The following is a 22921-nucleotide window of genomic DNA, read 5'->3' on the forward strand; positions in this document are numbered from 1 at the left end:
ACAACTTTTGCTTAGAGCCGATGAACCGATGGCTTACTTCAAAGAATATCGGTTTGGATTCGCCAAGCATGGTTTGGATAAGACTGGATGGTGAAAAAGTCCCTTGAGATCTCTGTAGGACACTACACGCCATTCATCGTAGCTCGCATGGATGCAGCTCAGTTGGCAACGGCGACAAAGCGCATTTCTGCCCCATGAAGCTCTCGCCTGGCCCATTGCGTGCTGGACAACGGAAACAAAGTAGCGAAATTCTAAGCGGTGCAGTGTTATCGCTGACATCAGAGAAATACATGAGAGCAAAACATGAAGACACGCAACATCACGTAAAGTCAATTGTGCACGAAAATGCACATTAAAGAGAATGAGTTTCCACATAGCGGCGACCTCACTGTGAACGTCACTTCTGACAATTGAATAAGCTCTCAGACAGATTGGCTTTGGTAGAAACGGCCAACGGAGCAGTCATATGATTCCCCACTACGATATCGAGATCATTTTATGATGTGATGCTTCTGCTATACGATATAGAGATCATATTACGATGGCATACTTTTCCTATACGATGTGGCACGAAAAGGCCTAGAGAACGGCGCGTCATGTTAAACATTAATAAGATTGCTGGCGTTGGGTAGTAGGTACAGATGAGGTTAGATCATGGAAGGGTTCGCAATCTAATCGCAGAGCTCCGCTGATTTTTATACAGTTGCAATGTAAACATCCCTGTTGACACTTTCTGGCGTGCTATGAAGGAGAAAACACCGTGTGTGTATCGCTGGCGCTGCGTCTCATTTGCATGTGTTGCGTGTTCTGTGTTCATCTATGTAGTATGTCCTGACGCGGCGTTAGAATAGCCACTCGCTGGATTTCGCCGGGGTTCGCAATAATGATTATAAGATCGGCCGTGCCTGCTCTGCTGCCATGCGCGCCCACGGCCTGCACCAACCGGCCAGCCACTGGCAGCCCGACTGAATCCGTGTGGTGTTGGTGCGGGCTTAATCCGTTGGCGTGTGGTGTTGGTGCGGGCTCAATCCGTTGGCGTGTGGTGGTGCGGGCTCAATCCGTTGGCGTGTGGTGTTGGTACGGGCTCAATCTGTTGGTCATTGCCGCCAATGCGCCGGCCGTCGGGGAAGCGACGTCATATCCGGGTGGAAAGATGGCCACCGGCGCCTCGGCCCACGCCCGCACACAGGCTGCACGGACCAAACGAGCCACGGCAGCGGCGCCCAGATACGGGTGCCTCGCGCGGACGGGCCCCGAGCAGCTGGCTGAGCGATCAGATCGGCCCCGCACACAGGCTGCACGGATCAAACGAGCCACGGCAGCGGCGCTCAGATACGGGTGCCTCGCGCGGACGGGCCCCGAGCAGCTGGCTGAGCGATCAGATCGGCCGCACTGAGCCGGGGCGCCGCCCTCGCTGAAGGGCTGGTGTTGCGGTGATACGGCCTGTCCGACGGGGACCCAGCCTGGCCGGAGGTCACCAGATTGTCTGACGGTGACCCGGCCTGTCCGGCCGCCACCCGCCACCACTGGCAGGGACCCGGGATTATCTGACGGTGACCCAGGTCACCCGGTGGAGATCCGGGCTATCCAGTTTCGAGTCCAAACGATGGGGGTGTGGCCTGTCCGGTGGCGGCCCGGCCCGTCCGATGATGATCCGGCCTGTCCGGCGGCGAAGACCCGCCTGTCCGGCGGTGACCTGGCCTGTCTGGCGGTGACCCCGCCTGTCCGGTGGTGACCCCGCCTGTCCGGCGGTGACCCAGCCTGAGCGGCGGTGACCCGGCCTGCCGGTGGTGATCCCGTCTGATCGGCGGTGACCCGGCCTGCCCAGTGGTGACCCCGCCTGTCTGGCGGTGACCCCGCCTGTCCGGCGGTGACCCGGCCTGTCCGGTGGTGACCTCCTGACGCGGACTAGACAGCGGTGCAGGCCACGGGTTTGGCGGCGATGGAGCGGCGGACGCTGGGGACCCGCACCGTCAGGTACACGTTCTGGTCGCTCCTCTCACCAGCCGCCTCTGCAACAAGAGGTAGCAGCAGTAGTGGTCAGGGGCGTGAGGCGTTGACTGTTGAAGCAATATGCGTGAGTTTGATTCCCGCCAGATGACATTTAAAAAGCGGGTTTATATTCGTGATTTTATGAGCTTTTGAGGCATTCGCCTGCATCTGACGGCTGAATTGGTGAATCACTGAGGCGGAATTACGCATGTCAAACGATTTGGACGAGCTTATGGTGGCTAATTAAATGGGAGTCTCGTGAACAAATTGCACGAAAACTGTTTTTAACAATACAACTCCGACCTCCTGAGGCATGAAAAACATTGTATGCGCAGTCCGAATAAACCGCGCATAGCATGGCAGCCAAGCCCCCGCATTACCGCCTTCTGGGTAGCAATGCTGTGACGTCACCCCGCGACTAAGTCACATGGTACCAATGCTACGGCCGCGTGGAATCGTCGTTTTTGCGTACTGGCTTGAACATAAATATTCCCATAAACCGAATTTTGTGAGACCTAGGACATTCAATGAAGCATTTTCAGCTGGGAAATGGCGTTGGTTTGCACCAGAGCTACAAAATTATTGCTGAAATGCTCTACCAGTGTGCCCTGGCAGAGAGATGGGGTAACCCATTCACCAGTGATTTATCCCGGAGAAATCTAGCCGGAAGTGCTTAGAAACAGTTTTTGTAAAAAAAAACAACCGTGGAGATGAGAAGCGGCGGCCCAGACGAGCTTGCAGCACCCTGAAACGCGCATTGAGAAGTTGTAATGCACTTCCTGTAGCTTTAGGAGAGGCGTTGCCGGGGTGGGTGCAGGGTTGGCTTACCCTAATGGAGGCGGTGAGGGGTGAGCCCCGGAGGGCGTAAATGCAGAGCGCGTCATTTCAGTTCAAGGTAGCAGATTTTCCTGTAAAATGGGACGATTTTTGCCAAGCTTTGCAATTTCTGCTAGTGAAAGAGTGGTGGTCTATATCTCGCCTGAGAAATAGTGTTGGGGATGTATAAAGGAAGTCGTGGTATTATTCCCTGCGAACCGTTTTCACTTAACCCGTCCGACATTATGGAAGTTAGCCAACGAGTAGTAGGACCATAGTAAAGAAACAGTAAATTATTTGGCACCTGTCCTGCTCACATTACCTTATTTTCACATTTCACTCCATTTAGGCACTGCAGTACCACGGCAAATGGACGGCTTTGCCCTCGTCACATTACCTTATTTTCACATTTCACTCCATTCAGGCACTGCAGTACCACGGCAAATGGACGACTGTTACCCATTTATATATCTAATGTAAACATTTCACATAACAACCAATTCATTTACGAATAAATATACATTTTACAAAGAGGCATTACATGCAAATGTTCAGGCACATTGACTTCGACGAATATGGCGCGGGCACTGAGTCTTGAAAACGTGGTCTAGTACGATTTATTTCTGGAGGCAGATCGTGGTACATATTTTTATTTAGAATGCTTTGAATGAAAATGTATAATAATTATGCTTATTATTCAAGGGCATAATGCCTAACGAAAGCGTGATTTTGAATGCCTCACGTGAAAGCTGTGGCGTTTTCTGCTGATGTCATGGCACATCTCCTCTTTTGGGCAGCTTGGTCTTTGCAGCTACATTATCTCTGCCAAGCGTTGTCGCCAATATGGTGTCTTCTGCATCCGAAAACATCCCAAGTGTGACAACATTACGGCTCAGCCCACTTTTCAGGAAAGTGAACTCAACTCGTATGGACGACACGCTTTTGATCTTACCCATCAAACACAGCGAAGAACGGCTAGCTTTTGATTGCATTCACACGGGTATTGAGCTAGGTATGCTTAGTGAAGGAAAAAGTGGAAAGTTTCGGGAAATTCGAATGCTCATTTTAGTGGTGAAGCATTCTCCAAATATTGACATTTGGTCAGATACCCGAATCCGAACGTTTATTCTGCGCGCACTATTGGTCGCGGATCGCGAGTCGTGGGCCGTAGGTCGAAGACCACGGGTCATGGGTCAAAGGAGACGGATCGTGGCCATCGATCCGAGGGTCCTGACGCATGGAACAGGCCTTACCAGGGGAGTTGCCTGTTCAACACTAAATAAATGTGTTGAGGTCAATAGCTCATCTCTAGGCTCGGCAATTTCGAAAACCCTCCATAATCGACAAGCAAGGACCTGCTGGCGCTCGGGCTTGGGATCAGCAAATGACCGACCCCGGCTCAGGACACAGGCCCTGAGCCACCATTGCGGCCGGCTCTCGCCGCGTGATGCTGGTGAGCTGCGCGCTTGCCGTGCCGCACTTCGGTCTCTGTAGCTTCCCATGCCCGACTGAATATAGGATGGGTATTCACGAACGGGAGTGTGCGTAAAGGCGTGTAGTGTACCAATCAACCAACCAACCAACCAACCAACCAACAGCGGCCCAGCGTGCACTGCTCACAGCAAGGTTCAAACTATTAGCAACACGTCATCCACCGGCGTTCAGTACACGTGAACATTGGCGGATGGGCTTCACTAAAACAGTACTTCCCGGGTCGTGCTACCCGGCTATATCAAGAGATTCATGAGCAACAGAGAACCATTTGAGCCCATAGCGGTGGGATGCGTCAATAATTCAAGGGAATGCTTCACCTGTAAGATATTGAAGCAAGCACCAGATATGATGAAACACACTCACGTATAACCACTGGTAAGCTTTTTAAGTGGAAAAGAATGCTTCAGAGATCTAGGTTCTCAGTTTAGTAAATATGCTTCTCAATGCATAATGGCTTGGTTACATCATCGTGCCTTGCACAATATTGGTTGAGAGCCAATTGACGGCTGTTTTACCTAGAAATCGTGCTAACGAACGCCAGATATGAACGCCTCGACAATCATATATTTGTCTGGCCTTGATCGTTGCATGGCTCACGGAATGGCAGTATTTGAATGACGTCATTATGACGTCATGAATGCCTAGCTGACTTTGAAATACTCTCATTTTCGCGGATGTGTAGCTGACAAACTAGAGGGGCTCAGGTCTTAAGAGGAGCAGGATTGTGAACAGCACCGAAAGGTCTTCGAGATAGCTACTTCCATTCAGCACGCCATCTGCATGATGACCACTTCCTTTAGTAAAGATGTACTCATTAAATCGCAAGGAAGTATCACTACGTGGCACAAACAAATAGAAATGTTTTGAGATGCCATATTGCACTGGCAGCTGCTAATAGTTGCAAACTTCAAGTACGGCAATCTGAAACATCCGGGCTTGTGGAGCGATGCATTCCCATGAACGTAAATTGTAATCGCAGTAAGTTTCGCGTACGGGAAACGGCTTGGGATCTTGATCTGAATCACGACAATCGCCGGGAGGAGCGGTAGGGGGCGCAGGAGTAGTCGCGTTCTATTGAGGACGTTCGGGTCCACAATCGGGTGTCAGGCCTTGGCTTGGCGGTGCAAGTCTGCGCGCGGGGAGGAGCAGCGCCAACGACCTGTTGGGGGCATGCGCAGGTATTGAATTGACTGGTACGTCCGATTAAAAGACTTAACGTAGGCTGCTTTTTAAGTTGAAGTCTGGTCTCTACATACACCATATAAAGGTATGTTTTAACGGTTAAAATGATGGGAACGAAATAAGTGAAACAAGTAAATAGATCGTATTGTGTACCACCGCGGCCTACGCAAGGGAGTCAAGGTCAATGACCACGCTGGAGTCAATGAGTCTGGGACGTCGCTGGTGATCGTGACTACGCCACCGGTGCCGTCGGTGTCAGTATCCCGCCGGTAACTCCCAGACATGGCCACTTTGACCCAGGAGTGGGCCGGAGCAGATCTTTGTGGGACCGGATTAAGATGCGAACGAGCCAACACGCTGCAATAGCTATTTTTTACCAGGCCGGGCGCCGCTACACTACCGTGTAAAGTGCGATCCCTGGCTGGTCCGCGCTATCAGGCTGTGCTCTATAGCGGCTGGACACTAACCAAAGGACGATCAGCACATGGCCCCTAATCAGCCAGGCAGCCCCCCCCCCCCCACACTCTCAGGGTGACCTCGTGACCCCCGGCTCGGCGACAGCCCCCCCCCCCCCTCTTCACACACCCGCCCGCACACACGCACGCCACGCGGATTACGGGATTAACGGTCACGCTATCTACGCTGTCATCTCTGGACGGTAGTGTTAATGAGTGGGATGGAAAATTGTTATGTTGGATAGATTCATTGACGCGGGGAGAAAGCCAATCACACTGTTGTGATGAAATGATTTTGGCTGCACATCAACGGTTATGAGAGCCGCATTTCTTACACAAAATAGTTCAAGTTATGTTCATTAAATTGATACTGCTGCCAATATCAACTTAAGTTCTGGTAACAGATTTTCTTCAAATCAGGCATAAATTGTCATTGATGTTGTTTGTCAAAACTTCTTAGTTTAATTGAACAAATCCTGACAAATTGCCATTACCTTGATTTGCTGATTACTCATATTAATTTCCATTCGCATTTTGGAAGAAATTCGGCTATCATTCCATAATGTTATCATGACAAGGTCCGAAAATACACAAGTGTGTCAACCGGCATTACGCTATGGGCCACATAAATGCGAAAGAGCTTGGAGATTGCCGTAAAATGTCAGCCGTGGTCTTGTGCGACTCCATCTGTCAGCCGTGGTCTTGTGCGACTCCATCCGTCAGCCGTGGTCTTGTGTGACTCCATCCGTCAGCCGTGGCCTCGTGTGACTCCGTTCGTCAGCTGTGGCCTTGTGTGACTCCGTTCGTCAGCCGTGGACTTGTGTGGCTCCATCCGTCAGCCGTGGCCTTGTGTGACTCCGTTCGTCAGCCGTGGTCCTGTGTGACTCCATCCGTCAGCCGTGGTCTTGTGTGACTCCATCCGTCAGATCATCCGCTGTACCTAAAGTAACGATAACGCAAAGACATTTTGCTGGACGACGTGTGCTGCTCGTATCTTGTCATCTGTGTTGTTTCTCTTGCTATGCTTGCAGTGTCGCGCGCTTTGCCGCTCAGGTGTGGTAACGTGGGCCAATGCCTAGCTTCAGATACTGTTGAATGGTTTTGCCGTTCAGGTGTGGTAACGTGGGCCAATGCCTAGCTTCAGATACTGTTGAATGGTTTTGCAGGTCAGGTGTGGTAACGTGGGCCAATGCCTAGCTTCAGATACTGTTGAATGGTTTTGCCGCTCAGGTGTGGTAACGTGGGCCAATGCCTAGCTTCAGATACTGTTGAATGGTTTTGCAGGTCAGGTGTGGTAACGTGGGCCAATGGCTAGCTTCAGATACTGTTGAATGGTTTTGCAGTTCAGGTGTGGTAACGTGGGCCAATGCCTAGCTTCAGATACTGTTGAATGGTTTTGCAGGTCAGGTGTGGTAACGTGGGCCAATGCCTAGCTTCAGATACTGTTGAATGGTTTTGCCGCTCAGGTGTGGTAACGTGGGCCAATGCCTAGCTTCAGATACTGTTGAATGGTTTTGCAGGTCAGGTGTGGTAACGTGGGCCAATGCCTAGCTTCAGATACTGTTGAATGGTTTTGCAGTTCAGGCGTGGTAGCGTGGGCCAATGCCTAGCTTCAGATACTGTTGAATGGTTTTGCAGGTCAGGCGTGGTAACGTGGGCCAATGCCTAGCTTCAGATACTGTTGAATGGTTTTGCAGTTCAGGTGTGGTAACGTGGGCCAATGCCTAGCTTCAGATACTGTTGAATGGTTTTGCAGGTCAGGTGTGGTAACGTGGGCCAATGCCTAGCTTCAGATACTGTTGAATGGTTTTGCAGGTCAGGTGTGGTAACGTGGGCCAATGCCTAGCTTCAGATACTGTTGAATGGTTTTGCAGGTCAGGCGTGGTAGCGTGGGCCAATGCCTAGCTTCAGATACTGTTGAATGGTTTTGCAGGTCAGGCGTGGTAGCGTGGGCCAATGCCTAGCTTCAGATACTGTTGAATGGTTTTGCAGGTCAGGCGTGGTAGCGTGGGCCAATGCCTAGCTTCAGATACTGTTGAATGGTTTTGCAGGTCAGGCGTGGTAGCGTGGGCCAATGCCTAGCTTCAGATACTGTTGAATGGTTTTGCAGGTCAGGTGTGGTAACGTGGGCCAATGCCTAGCTTCAGATACTGTTGAATGGTTTTGCAGGTCAGGCGTGGTAGCGTGGGCCAATGCCTAGCTTCAGATACTGTTGAATGGTATTGCAGGTCAGGTGTGGTAACGTGGGCCAATGCCTAGCTTCAGATACTGTTGAATGGTTTTGCAGTTCAGGTGTGGTAACGTGGGCCAATGCCTAGCTTCAGATACTGTTGAATGGTTTTGCAGTTCAGGTGTGGTAACGTGGGCCAATGCCTAGCTTCAGATACTGTTGAATGGTTTTGCAGTTCAGGTGTGGTAACGTGGGCCAATGCCTAGCTTCAGATACTGTTGAATGGTTTTGCAGGTCAGGTGTGGTAACGTGGGCCAATGCCTAGCTTCAGATACTGTTGAATGGTTTTGCAGGTCAGGCGTGGTAACGTGGGCCAATGCCTAGCTTCAGATACTGTTGAATGGTTTTGCCGTTCAGGTGTGGTAACGTGGGCCAATGCCTAGCTTCAGATACTGTTGAATGGTTTTGCAGTTCAGGTGTGGTAACGTGGGCCAATGGCTAGCTTCAGATACTGTTGAATGGTTTTGCAGGTCAGGCGTGGTAACGTGGGCCAATGCCTAGCTTCAGATACTGTTGAATGGTTTTGCAGGTCAGGCGTGGTAACGTGGGCCAATGCCTAGCTTCAGATACTGTTGAATGGTTTTGCCGTTCAGGTGTGGTAACGTGGGCCAATGCCTAGCTTCAGATACTGTTGAATGGTTTTGCAGTTCAGGTGTGGTAACGTGGGCCAATGGCTAGCTTCAGATACTGTTGAATGGTTTTGCAGGTCAGGCGTGGTAACGTGGGCCAATGCCTAGCTTCAGATACTGTTGAATGGTTTTGCAGGTCAGGCGTGGTAACGTGGGCCAATGCCTAGCTTCAGATACTGTTGAATGGTTTTGCAGGTCAGGCGTGGTAGCGTGGGCCAATGCCTAGCTTCAGATACTGTTGAATGGTTTTGCAGATCAGGCGTGGTAGCGTGGGCCAATGCCTAGCTTCAGATACTGTTGAATGGTTTTGCAGGTCAGGCGTGGTAACGTGGGCCAATGCCTAGCTTCAGATACTGTTGAATGGTTTTGCAGGTCAGGCGTGGTAGCGTGGGCCAATGCCTAGCTTCAGATACTGATGAGTGGCTTTGAATGGGACGGATCTCTCGAGGGGTAAAATATGTTCATAGATATACTAGAACATTACAATTACATGAAAAAGTTGTCAGAAATGTACAGCTAATGCATACATGCATATACATATATATTATAGAACGGATAAATGCATAGCCACTGAAACGAAGGATTTCCACTTCCAGTTCTAGTTTATAGTGCTACCCAAGCATCTCAATCAACATTAGAATAGTTTGTTTCTGATATTCATATGGACTGCACATACGCGTATTTGTGCTGCCACACAGCATAGGGCGTACATAAGGGCAAATCTAGGATATCCATATGTATTGTATAAGCATAGCATGTAAGAATATGTTTGCATCACTTTATTCCATTATAAAACTTACTTTGAGGCGTTTTCTCATTTTCTGTAGAGTAGTACATGTGATACGCATGTTAAGTGTGGTACGTGTTTAAACTTCCGGGTCTTAATGCGTCTAACAGCTCGGGTAATCTCATCATGCATGGTGCTTTTGAAATTATGGTCTTTTGAAAAACTCATTGGAACACGATGCAATGTTAAGAACTTAGCCACTAAAGATTAGCTTAAAGACTTAACGATTAGCTACGTATCGAGCTATTTTTATAGCCGACCATCACACTTGGCTTGCTGCGCACAACGCGTTCTTTCTGTACTTTGCTTAATTTAGAGCACGAGACGTGGTTTATAATGCAAGGTAGTAAAAAAGCATAAGTGATTCCCATCTTCCGCAAGATGGCAATGTCCAAAACCTGATTTTTTCGTGAAACTGGATAATGCCATTGTTGGGTGAGAAACGGTCAGAACATTTCGCACGACCGGGATAGCATGGACGGGAAACCTTGCTCTGCGGTAGAACATTTGCGCTCGGGGCTTTTAACTGAAGTAAGAACAATGAACATTGGTACGCAGATTGATGTCCCATTCCAACTACCAGTACTTCCCATGTACCCCCTCCACTACACCTTTCCGCCATGCTAATGGAATTTCATCTACAGTTACCATTTCTTGATGCCATTTCCAGGTACACTGCGACCAACGAAACGGTGTTGCCCGCAGAAGCGGCCGTGAGTGACCGCCCCCGAAAGGCGTACGTTGGAAGCCTCGTGGCAGAAACTGGCCCACCGTTGGCAGAAGGCGATGGAATCGATCCCCTGGGCTCTCTCGGTCCCCGGAGATGGAGCCACACCGGCCCGAGGCGCTGACTGTGGATCACACGCCGGCCCGAGGTGCTAGCCGTGGATCACACACCGGCCCGAGGCGCTGATTGTGGATCACACGCCAGCCCGAGGCGCTGACCGTGGATCACGCACCGGCCCGAGTCAACGGCCGTGGATCGCACACCGGTCCGAGGCGCTGACTGGATCACACACCGGCCCGAGGCGCTGGCCATGGATCACACACCGGCCCGAGGCGCTGACCATGGATTACACACCGGCCCGAGGCGCTGACCGTGGATCACACGCCGGCCCGAGGCGCTGACCGTGGATCGAAGACCGGCGTACCGGCGCCATGAGGTCAAGTCCTGGCGCCCTCCAGCGTGGCACAGCCGCCCAGGGGGCACGGGTCGGGAGCGGGCGCGGTGCTCGGCCGAAACAGCGCGCCACCCCGGACGGTCGCTGGAAATCTCCCGCTCTGGAGCTGAGAGACGCAGTTTGCTAGCTCCGAAAATGTCCGAGCCTGTAGGAGCTGAAGTGACAAATGAGCAGGGTAACTTTGCCAAACGTCTGCGTTGAAGGCTTCCTGGTAGAATCGGACACAGTGGGCAGCCCTATTCAGCCCGGCCCAAGGTCAGCTCGTCCCAGCCAAACCACATCTGGCGGAAATGCCGCGCAATTGACGGTCTTCGGATCCGACGTCAGGTTCACACGGATCGCAACTCACTGCTGTGGGAGTTAGGTTGACTTCTTTCAGAGCTCACTTTCGCGCGGGTGAGCTCGGCACATCTCACAACTCACTCACTGGGAATCCGGTGACACATAACATAGCTCACTATCGCTGGGGTCATACCGACACCTCTCAAGGCTCGGTGCGGCAGGGTGAGGTCGGCGAATGCTTGTACTCTAACCAAACACCGTAACGGAGGGAAGTGCGCCGCGACCATAGCCCATTGGAGATTTCAGGCCATAATAACCAAAGACAAGCAGCGTTTGACTTCTACTTTGACGTGATTTGCTGTAATCCGTTGTCTTACCTCGCTTGCAAAGCTGCATAGGCAAAAGTAAATGCTTTTATTTTTTACATCCTGTCTTTTAAATCAGTTTATCATGCATAGAACCCCTGGACTTGAGGTTGATACGAATGGAAAAAAATACTTAACATTTCAAAAGGATGCCGCCGTATTTCAGATAGCAATATTTCATTGGCTGACGAAACCAACAACTTGTACTTGTCGAGGTAGTCAACTCGGTAAGTCACGCGACGAAGACTCCCAGTCAGAAAATGTTGACGTTATTTTGACATATTTAGTTTTTTACATATATCAGTCTGAAGCACCAGCAGTTTGTGTACAGCCAAGCATGAATCTGCTCAGAGAAAAGCCAGAAATTAGATTTATTAGAAGACGATCTTTTATCAGCTGTTGATACTAGCAAGTAAAACCAGATGAGCGGGTAAAATATCGTCAGAGACCGCACTGTCGTGTGACCCTAACGACCTTCGGCCGCGGTCACGTTCCACCAGAGCTGACGTGTCCCACATATTGAGGTCGCGTGTCTTTGTCGGGAAGTCTGGCCACGCCTGCGCTGGCAGCTGCCCGGATGCTGCTCAGAGGCTCACAGCAGACGTCCTTCCATGTCAGCTCTGGTATTGAGCGGCAGATATGTACCGAATAATATACGGATAGGCGGCATGCAATATCGCCGAGTGTTCAGACTTTATGCGCGTGTGTTTTGTGCGTTCGTAGCATGGTCCACTATTGTATGGCGGATACGTAGAAAGAGCCATTACGGAAGCTGCATTGAGGCCATCATAATGGCTCTATTCATCACGGAGATAAAGCCATCACTCGCATGATGGGGAATAACCAGTTTTCGAAACGCGATCACGGCGCCCGCGCTGTCACCAGGCGGGGGCGTCTCAGTGCGAGCGTGACTGTGGCCGGCTCTCGGCGCGCGCCTACCTGATCGGCACCGAGCGCTGCAGCAGCTGCCCTCGAACGTGTCCTGCAGCAGGTCAGGGCGGGTCACAGCCAGGTCGCTATCAACCGTGTGTCGGAACATCACTTCATTAGTGGACAAGGCTCATGGAGACAGATCGGCTGTCACTGGTGTGTCATCGCTGTTATTGGGTGCCATCCAGTGTTGACAAGACGACGGAACAGACCAGCGCCGTAGTTCCATAACATGGGCTGAGGGAGGGTCTGTGCGGAGAAAAATGACGCAGCCTCCTCAAAATACGCCACAAAACGTGTCCTCCCACGCACTAATACGCGCTCGGGCGGTGGTCAATTTGAGCCCCCGAAGGTTTTCCGGAATGGTTTTCGAGCGGTGCAGAGTAGCCGCGCAAAATTCTGCACAGCTATAGACGATTAAATGACAAATCGTCAGTGAAAGTGACGTGGAAGTGACATGTGCAGTGCAAAATGACGCAGCCTCCTCAAAATACGCCAGCAAGCGTGTTTCTCTATGCATTTAGCTCGCTTTCTCCCCAACGTTGGGCAAGGGGCTGCGGACCAAGTTGAGGGGAGAGACTATTCCCCCCCCCCCCCAATGGGTAGGAAACTACACCCCTGAAGCAGACTGCCGGCAGTTTACCGACTTGCGCCGGTGTGGATTGGGGAAACAGTTGAACGGAAAAATATGACGTCTGCCGACATGAAATGAAGTATATAAATAAAACCATCATCGCGTGGGATACATGTTGTCCATTTCGATAACTGCACGTGTTGCGTGTTCGATGGAAAATGTTCCACTGGTCTCGCAGTCGCTGACGTCATCCCGCCACACAGAGCCTGCAAAGCGACGTGACAGACCGCGAATTCACCCAGAGATGCTTGACGCCATATCGACGTCACGCGAATTTCGCCTGTTCAACGGCCATACTCTAAATTCTAGTATAATTCAACATAAAATATGACCATCGATTCTTTCGTGCCCGAAGTACGTCAGCACGGATCGCTGCATCAATCGACAGCGGCTGGTTTTCAACGAGCTGAACGTGTTACCTGCAAGATTTGATCAAGAACCGCGTTTTGCACCGTGAAAATCTGGCCAAGGTAGAAGAAATATCACGGCAGGATAACCGGCTGAGCCCATCTAAGTCTAACCACCATCAGGGGATCAGGAGCACCACCATCATCACTCTTTCAGATGCCGAAGTAAACACGGACATCCTGGTTATAGTTGAAGCTTTAGGGAACTGCTGCTGTGACGTAACCCGTGGGCCGTCAACAAAGGTGACAGTTACACGGTCATCGCCCTGCGACAGGTCGACGATGGGGTGAGGGGGGGGGGGGGCGAGTGACGACAGAGGTGCAGTCACGTTCTCGAGCTTTGAGGAATCGGATAAACCGAGGAGCGCTCTGAACTAAAAGCATGTGCTTATGTTCAATGAGCGAGATTCCTGTTACGTGTGGTTTTCAATTGACATTGGGCTGGCATATTATGAGACTGGCGGGATATCCCCCAATGTCGGTAGATCTGGTGACTTTCTCACCGGTGTCTCAGTGGCCGCACCTGTGGCTAATCAGCTGACGGCCGCGGCAGCCTGAGGCTCACCTGAAGTGACCGCCGGAATTTGGCACTCATGGTGTGGTAGAGGATGGGGTTGATGCAGGTGCTGATGAAGTACAGCACGCCGGAGATGTAGTGCAGACACTGCAGCATTAACACCATCATTGGCATTACATCAACGTCAATAGCAACAGAATGTCACCATCAACCATGAGGATTAACATCACGGCGAACATAACCGTTATCGTCAACACCATCATCACTAAGACCATCAACATCAACATTTTTAAGAACATTAGCACCAACATCAACTGGCCAGTTGACCCAGGTGGACACACGAGTACCAATGGTAAACGTGTGAACGATAAAGAGACCATTGGAAAGACCCTGACCGAGCGATATTCCCATAAAAACGAAAACAGGACTCAATAAGGCTACAAGAAAGGAGGCAAGAAACTCTGGCTTTGGAACCTGTCTGGTTCTAAGACCTGACTGGGCGCAGGCTTTGGGCTGAGTAGACCGAGCTCTCGGACCACCCCGAGGCTTGGTGGGGGTCGAATCCCGACACGAGACGGCGGCGGCTGCTAGCGAGTCACAGGGATCATAGGAGTCATGGGAAGCATGTGTGGCATCGCAGAGCCTGACTACGGTCGTCGGCCGTAAAGAGGTTGAAGCGTTGTCGTAGATGTGAGGTGATGGTAATAGGGCAGTTGCAGGCCTGCAGGGCAATGCTAGAGTCCCAAGCGCTCGGCAATGGCAAAGAAATGCATCATGTCGTCTTAAGGTCGTCTTAGAACGTTCACCAGACGTTCGCATGAGGGTCACGCGCAGCTCGCAGGAGGGTCGTAGGACGGCATTAGAACGGTCCGATGCAGGGAGCTAGAATCGCTTTTGACCTAGTTAGGGAGTGAACAATTTCATTGCAAAAAGACCGTGCGGGAGTGAAAGAATCAACTCACAAAAGATGGAGCTTATGAGATTGTGACTGATGCTTCAGCAAACAAAGACATCTATGTCAAGTTGGCATGGACGTAATATCATGAACCTGACAAAACTATTTCGTTTTTTAACGCCTTAGGATATTAAAGTGAAACAGAATACATTAACACACGCTCGGGTAAGGGGGGGGGTGGGGGGGGCAAACTGACCCCCCCAGGGATTTTCCAAATGATTTCTGAACGGCGCGGCGTAGTTGCGCCAAATTTTGCATAGCTGTAGAAAATTGCATACTTGATCGTTTGACATACAAATCTTAGATGTACCTTGCAAGGTCGCTGACCTATGACAGGTCAAAGTCAGCCCATGGTTTCAGCGAAGGCAATTTCTAGGGAATCGTTCAATCTGATACCACAACGGAGTGTTTGACGAAGACATACATCTCTGAGATGCTTTCTTAGGCACCACAAATATTGAATGAGCAAATTACGTTAACCTAAGGTCAGGTATGATGGTCAGACTAAGGTCAAAACCAACCTGACTTATTACTCTAGGGCTTGCTGTATGGAATAGTTTCTGGTGCTCATTTCGACTTTATTGACAGCAGGAATCGCATTATACATCTTCAATTGACCTCTTAGAGATCAGAACAGGCCATTGACCTAAGATGACCCGGGTCGAACGTTTTGTTTTCGGAACATACTGCCTAGCGCAATCTTTGTCACTTGTTCAAATGAAAAACGCAGAGCAGTCTTGTATCATTTTGGTCACCATGACCTTCAAAGGGTCAAACAAGGTCAATGACCTCAAATGGGCTTGTGACCTTTTGCTTAGAGACAGTTGTCTAGGTTCTGGGGGTGCTTTGGAAACCAGCCTGGAATTTGATCTTGTTTGACCTTATTCGACCTGAAGGTCACAACCTAGGAAGCTGAAATCCTAACCTAAGTGAGTTCACGTATAGGTCAAGACACCCTGTAAATTTGGCGTATCTAGCTTTCTTAGTTCCCGATATCTCAGAGCGGGGGGGGGTCAAATTGAACCCCCCCCCCCCCCATCCGAGCGAAGGGTATCTAGCCGGCCAGCCGGGCGCGTGTTAAAACAGTAATTTCATGGCAATATTATGAGCATAACAAATTATTATCACCAATAATTTAGTGCTGCACTTTTCAATTCGCTTCCACAGCACTTTTAAAACAAAACAAAGCAAAGGAATTCAATAACAAACTAGCAACAGAAAATGCAACAAGCATAAAACACTCAAACGAAAAAACCTTGGACTCCTACACATCATCCCATCACCAAGTCAAACACAATAGACATACTTCTGTCTTCTGTTAAGATGGGCTCAGGGAAAACTAACATTTTGTTACTGTTTCTTACAAAATATCAATGCTTATTTCCATGAAAGTAGCCTATGCCTAGCCTAAACAGGCCTTACATCATCTCATCCTGTATAACCTGTTCGTATCACAGCAGCAGTTGGGAGTTACTGATTCTTGCACAATTCCTATTGCCGCTTGCCATGCACGTGACCAACTTAACCTAACTTAGAGTAGCCCATATGATGAACATCATCTCAACTCACCTATCTGTTGACAGCAGCGCTTGTGATAAAAACATGATATTTAAAGCTAGTTTTTGACTGGTTTCAACTTGCTTTTTTGTTCAGTTCATTTGTGTATACTTGTTGACGTCAGACAAAGTTGACAACACACAAATCAAAACACTTTAAATCACTGTGAACAACTTATTTTGATTGTCATGGTTTACCTACGTCCAGGGCAATTATGGATATGCTCTACAAAGCAATCTCTGTTCTCCAAAAACAACATACCTTTCAAATGGCCATGCCAATATTGCTGCTTGCTACCTGTTCAGTTGCAGCAAATGCATCCATTTGGACTTGTTTATTCATACTCAATGACAAAGTTTGAGATGTTGGCTTCACATTGTAGATGTGGTGGTCTGACGTTTTGTTACATATCAATATTTAACTCATGTTATAACTGCTATGCAGCTTAGAGTATACCTGTGTTAAAAATATAGTGCATATATACAGTACAGTTATTTGCCGGTCAGCAAGCCATGACAACTATAGAAAACATCTGGTTAAAGCAGCCATGAGGGACTACTTTAGAAATTTGGGGCAAATGACCAAGCATATGGAACAAAATAAGCTTGTGGCATCATAATTTGTCTTATGGCAAAACTCCATGCATTAAAACAGAAAATGGTTAACTCTGTTTGCCAATCATGTGTTGAAAGCAGGTTAGGTCAGCAATTACTTGGTCCACAGGGGACTTACTGGCTTCTTCCTGCTCCCCCAAAGCAAAAATTCAACACCTTTTGCATGGTCTGCTGGCAAACAGTCATCCGACTCAACCTCCAAATATAAATAGCAATCACGCCCACCAAACTTCGAGATTAAAATGCGAAACAAGTAAGAGGTGTGCACGATAAACATCTCCAGAGGGCAGAATTTCGCCATCAAACACTTCTGTATTAGCTGCGTCAGGTCTGTCCCAAGGCTCTGTATGGCAGCCTTGCCTTGCCTTAATAGCCTTGCCAGGTAGCCTGGTGAGTCAGACGCTCAAAAGGCTTGGATTTGCCATTATTTAGCACCGCCATGAACCAAGAAAATGGTTAACCGAAGGTTTAAGAGGGCAAAAATGGCGGTAAAATTAAGTTCCGTGCTTCAAATTGCATCCTTTTTTCCCTGTGAATTGTTTACGCTTGGATGCATATCATACATGATTGGGCGGCTGGCGAATTAATCCAATTCATGTATAAAATACGTACAAGTTTGCAGTTGGAGCGTCTTGCAGAGAAACTGGTCAAAAGTTTAGGGGGCAGATGGTGCCCCTAAAGACAAAAGAAAAATAAGGAAGAATGAAGTGGTATCACACTGGTATGATACCACGAAAAACAAAAGTAGCTAAATAGATATAAAGACTGGTACTTTTCTCGCAAAATTTTTTATCAGCTGATTTGACCTAAAACATGTTAACGTAAGTGCTCAAATGGTGATATTCATCTTTTAAGTTTAAATTAGAAGACATTTCTTCAACTGTTCACTCATGCATTTCGGGAGTGATGCAAATTAGTGGTCAAGTTTCCTCGGGAAAAAAGAAATACGTGGAACCAAATTATATATCAGGCCTTGCTGGTGTTCGCACCAGGCTCTGCTTTCGTAGCGTGGTGGTGAGACCAAAAAATAGGTTATGCGTGAAAACCTTGCATTAGGCGCACAGCTTCAGATTGTGGTGCGTCTTGTAAACAAAGCAAATTTAATGCGTGCAAGCGGCTGGGGCCACTGGGGTTCTTGGGCTTGGAGGTACCTGGCGCCCTTGTTCCTGTGCATACATAGACATGATTCAGATGTAGGTGAGGAAGGACATAGGCCATTGGTGTCCGGATTCTGTGGAGCCTCGTTTATGCTTGGTGGTTTCAACTTGGTGGTTTTTGGATGACATCTGAAAACCTCAGAAAGGGAAATAGGGGTTTGGCATGTGCGATTAGACAATGCCAGGCAGGAGCGAAAAATTCACATAAAATATGGGGAAAAGGGGTGAAAAAGTCCTCCTCATACGGTGTTGCTTTACACCCACAGTCGGCAATTGTAGGACGCTGGTCCGATGTGTCATGGGCGGTTGTGGGGAGTCGGCAGAGCGTGACGGGCGGCGGCAGCCGTACCTTGAGCCCCATCACCAGCTGCGGCGAGGGCCGCTCCGGGGCGTAGATGATCACCACACGCTGGGCGTGGAACGGCGCCCAGCAGATGAAGAACGCCACCACTACCGCCACTGAAACAGTCACGGCGGGAACCAGGGTGTCAGGGCAGGTCAAAGGCGCCATGGCTGATCACATGCACGCTGAGGGCATGTTAGAATGCCATGGCCGCAAGGGAGCGAATGTGAAATCTGCCCATTGTGATCTTTGGTTCCAATGACGTCAGGGCAACCAAACCCTCAGACCTATATCACCTAGGCGATGATATCTTGAAGAGCTAGTCACGGCATCCACAGACTGGGCGGTCCCGGGTCAGGTGAGTTCAACGATACCAAATATATGACAGTCGGAAAATACAGCTGAATATCTAAGACGTCCAATCCATTGAGCTGCTTGCCCGCGCGGCCGGTTGCAATAGCAGTATTGGGGCTCTCGGGCGCCTTGACTGCTTGGTCCCACAGGCAGCAGGTCAGTGGTGACCGGATCGACACAAGCGACGAAGGTATACCTTCTCTTCAATTATGATGATATTGGCGAGGGTCATGGTGAAGCGAGGTCAGGTAGCAAAGTAAATTGAGCACACCATTGATAGTTTACTGCCTCTGTGGTCAATGGGAAAGATGCTGGACTCGTAATCCAGCGCCACTGGGTGCGAGTCCCGGAGCGGGCGCATTGCTTGACCCGACTGAAATGGAAAGGTCAGCTGGCAACTGGCCGGCGAGGGTCAACCCTGACTCAGGTCGGCCTTGACCCAGCAGTGCGCGGCACATAGGTCTGGCGCAGGGGCGGGGAGGAAATAGCCGTTGGAAGTGAACGGTAGACTTGGGTGGTGGGTTCAGGAAACACGTCACAAGCTATGCTTAGCAGATGCTATACACGAAGTTACCCATACAAACTACTCAGAATAAATTTATGGGGAAAAAAATCATCGTTCGGGAAAGTTCATTCTAATGAGAAGTGAAGTTTTCCAAATTCTCTCACATGGTTCTGAACTCGCGGGCTGTAGAGCGCTCCCACACCTGACTTGTACAGAGTCTCCTCGCGTTGTTTTCCCCGAAGGACAGCACCATATTGCCGCGGACGAATAACGTCGCATGACAAATTCCAGTAACCACTGAATGAGCGGTCAATTTCCTGGTGGTTCTTTTTCTGACGATGACATTGGAGGGAGGTACGGCTCCGCCAGCGTTTATCTGTATTAAGTATTCTATCTGCCTTCCTTCATCTCTTGCACACTGCGAGCGCCTGTTCGCAGGCGCAGAAACTCTGCCGATCGCAGGGGAGGGTGAATGCGCCTTAATAAGACTCTTGCCAAACATTGCTGGAATTTTTGTTTTCTTGTTTTAAGCTCTGAGTTGGGTTTACGCTCGACGTCTTGTTTTCTTGTCACTACATTTGCCAAGAAGCGTTCGCTGGCAACTTTTCATGCTGATGTCATTTAAGAAAGAAAATGGGATAGAGATTCCACCCTCCCCCTCCAGCATGCGTGTTATATGCGTATGGAGAGTTCAAACAATGAGTTGAGGACGCCGATGTAGTAATTTTCAAAGCCTACCTTTGAACACCAACTGGCTGTACAGATCAGTGAACGCGTTAGCTCCCATGAGTGGGGCGACGATGCGGCCGTTCCGGTTAGCGCGCGGGTATTACCAACAGCTGTCCATAACCTGCTTAGCACGCGATAAAGGACGGCTTAGCTGGTAGCGACGTCCGAGGCAGCGCCGATCACCAACTGCCCATAACTCACTATCATGCTTAGGCGGCGCGGCAGACGGCCATGACGCCGCCCGGGGCGTCGCGGGCCACCAGCTGTCAATAACTCACCCAGCATGCGGATGACGGCGCGGCGGGCGGCCATGACACCGCCCGAGGCGCCGTGGATGCTGGCCGGCGACGGGCGCCGCCGCACGTGCCGCCGCAGGCGCAGTCCAATCCGCACGTACAGCAGCGAGATGAGCATCATCGGAACGACGAAGAACACGACGGTCGACAACTCGAACACGTGCGGGAAGAGGTGGCGCACCACATTGCAGGAGCCCGAGTCGGGCAGCGGGCGGCCGCGCGTGTCGCGGTCCAGCTTGATACCGAACTGGAGCGCGGGAAAGAGGGCGCACACAAGCGCCACGGACCAGGTGACGGCGAATGTTGCGCAGCGCGCGCGATAATCGCGAGAAAGTGTGCTGGAGGAGCGGGTGGCAGATGGCGAGGTAGCGCTCGACGGTGAACAGGACGATGGTGAGGATGGAGGCATTGGTGGAGGTCTCGGCGCACAGGCCGCGCAGCACGCAGAACGTGTCGCCGAAGACGTGCTCGCGTCCCGGCCGCCAGAAGGAGTAGAGCTCAAAGGGGAGCCCGGTGAGGAGCAGCAGGAGGTCCGACACGGCCATGCTGAGCAGGTAGTAGTTGGTGGCTGTGTGCATGTAACGGTTGTGGACGATGACGACGCACGTGACGCTGTTGCCGACGGCGCCAACCACGAAGGTGACGATGTACAGGACGGTGATGGGGACGACGATAGGGAGCGGGCCGCGCTCGACGCCGCCGACGCTGCCGTTTGTGCTGTCGAAGTCGTGGCTGAAGCCGCCGACGACAGACGGCTCGGCGAGGCTGCCGTTGTCGGCCGGCAGCGGCAGCTGCTGCATGGGGACGGGCGCGAGCCGGAGTGAGATAGGCCAAGCGGCTGTCGGACTCGACCGGCGGCGGGTCACGCGCCGCTCGTGCCCGGGGCGCGCCTACGTCGCTTGGAACGCCCTGGCGGAGCGGATAGTAACGCAAGCTGTCAGGCGTCGTCAGCTTATCACTGCTGCGTCCAGTTCGTCGCCAGGGAACTACCCTCGTAACCTGAAATAAAGAACACAGAGATGGTATTCGAGCCTTGAATAAAGGCCAACACAATCACACACACTAATCGGTAACAGGCAAACTGGCAAGACCCCTGGCATGTCACGCTCAGCGAGAGCGCCACATGGCGATGTCAGCCAAACGAGATTACAGAGTTCCTCTTCACTGGTGTCGCATAAATCCAACCCTTCCAATGGCGAACGATATGCTCCCATGCAATTCCTAAAACAGAATGTTTAGCATCGACATGCTTCGTCCATGACGGCAGGTTGAAAGTGGCCAAAATGGCCGAAGTTGGGGGTTTACACAAGACCCGCAAGGGAATAATTTCAGTCCGTACATAGCACGATTCTCTCGCGTTGGTAAAAGCACGCCATTGACGGGGATGAAACTCGCCAGCGTTGGATGTTTGCACTCATTCAGAGCAAAGCAGTTGACATCTATGCTTCATGTATTACCGACTCTAGTGGCCGGGGGCTGGCGCATCCTTTGCAAGGAGCCTTGAGATCGTTTAGAAATATGGCATCTGTTGTTCCGCAAACATGCGGATACAGATGGAAACAGTCTGTGGTCCTCCAGAGTGTTCTTTTTAAGTTCGGCACACATCGCCGTTGGAAATGATGTACCCGCGGCAAAGTAAAAAGCATTTCTTCGAATTTTGAGATGGTTCTCAATGTTTCTGTTAAAGTGGCGCTCATGTGCAAAACGCGAAATGGTCTTCAACACGTTATGAAGAATATCAAGAATAATCATGCATATATCGTGTCGAATGTTATCTTACACGTCAGGTCGGTCTTTATGCAGCTACTAGTCGCCGATTCACGTAGGCCTCAGCAACAAAGCAAAAACCGGCTCCAAATGGCTCCGTATAAGTTGTTAGGTGTTCATCAGACAAATTATTACCTCTACGTTAGTACAAGGTCTGCGTAAATCGTCTGTCCGCGTCACCGTGGCGTCGAATCTTTGGCCCGAAATGCCGAGGGCTGGTCATCGATCTGATGAATCACCGAACCACGAGTATTGAAAGAGCGAAATCAATATCGATATTCTTAGGCCAGTTTTATAAGGAAATGCCATCAACGGATGACATTTTTCAGATATTTCTGGTTCAAGTTTTATAAAGCTCGAAGTAAAAAATGTGGACGGACTAAACGACTGACCAAACCTGTTACCAGCCCCATGCTCCAAGCCTGTAACATCGACTGACATGAAACCTTCACCATTCGATGTCGCTCTGTCGATAATCTATCCTTTCCAGAATATGGTGACCTTGGGTGCAGTAAAAGGTCACCAAAAACGGCCAGACCACAATAATTGGGTGCAGACAACCCAATGCTTCGAGCCTATGGCACCGATTATTATGACACCTTCACCAATCAATGCGCCATAGTTGATACCCTATCCAGTGAAGGACATGGTGACCTTGGGTCAGGTTTAATATTTTACGAGCGGCCAAGACCACTTAATATTAGCTTGCATACATTCACATGGTGAGCGGCGCCATAGGCTCG

At 50.2% G+C, this 22921-nt stretch overlaps 1 protein-coding gene across 1 annotated transcript; it reads right to left on the reverse strand.

Annotated features, from left to right (window-relative positions):
* Positions 1–1908: 1908 nt before the first annotated feature.
* Positions 1909–21211, reverse strand: LOC119089292 (pyrokinin-1 receptor-like). The gene is given in 6 exon segments (XM_037211961.1): positions 1909–2012; positions 12353–12395; positions 13950–14048; positions 18534–18643; positions 20394–20709; positions 20711–21211. Coding segments are annotated over 6 exon segments (1173 nt in total).
* Positions 21212–22921: the final 1710 nt, after the last annotated feature.

The sequence above is a fragment of the Pollicipes pollicipes genome, unplaced genomic scaffold, assembly GCF_011947565.3.
Source record: "Pollicipes pollicipes isolate AB1234 unplaced genomic scaffold, Ppol_2.1 Scaffold_1600;HRSCAF=1878_pilon_pilon_pilon, whole genome shotgun sequence".
Lineage (NCBI taxonomy): Eukaryota > Metazoa > Arthropoda > Thecostraca > Pollicipedomorpha > Pollicipedidae > Pollicipes > Pollicipes pollicipes.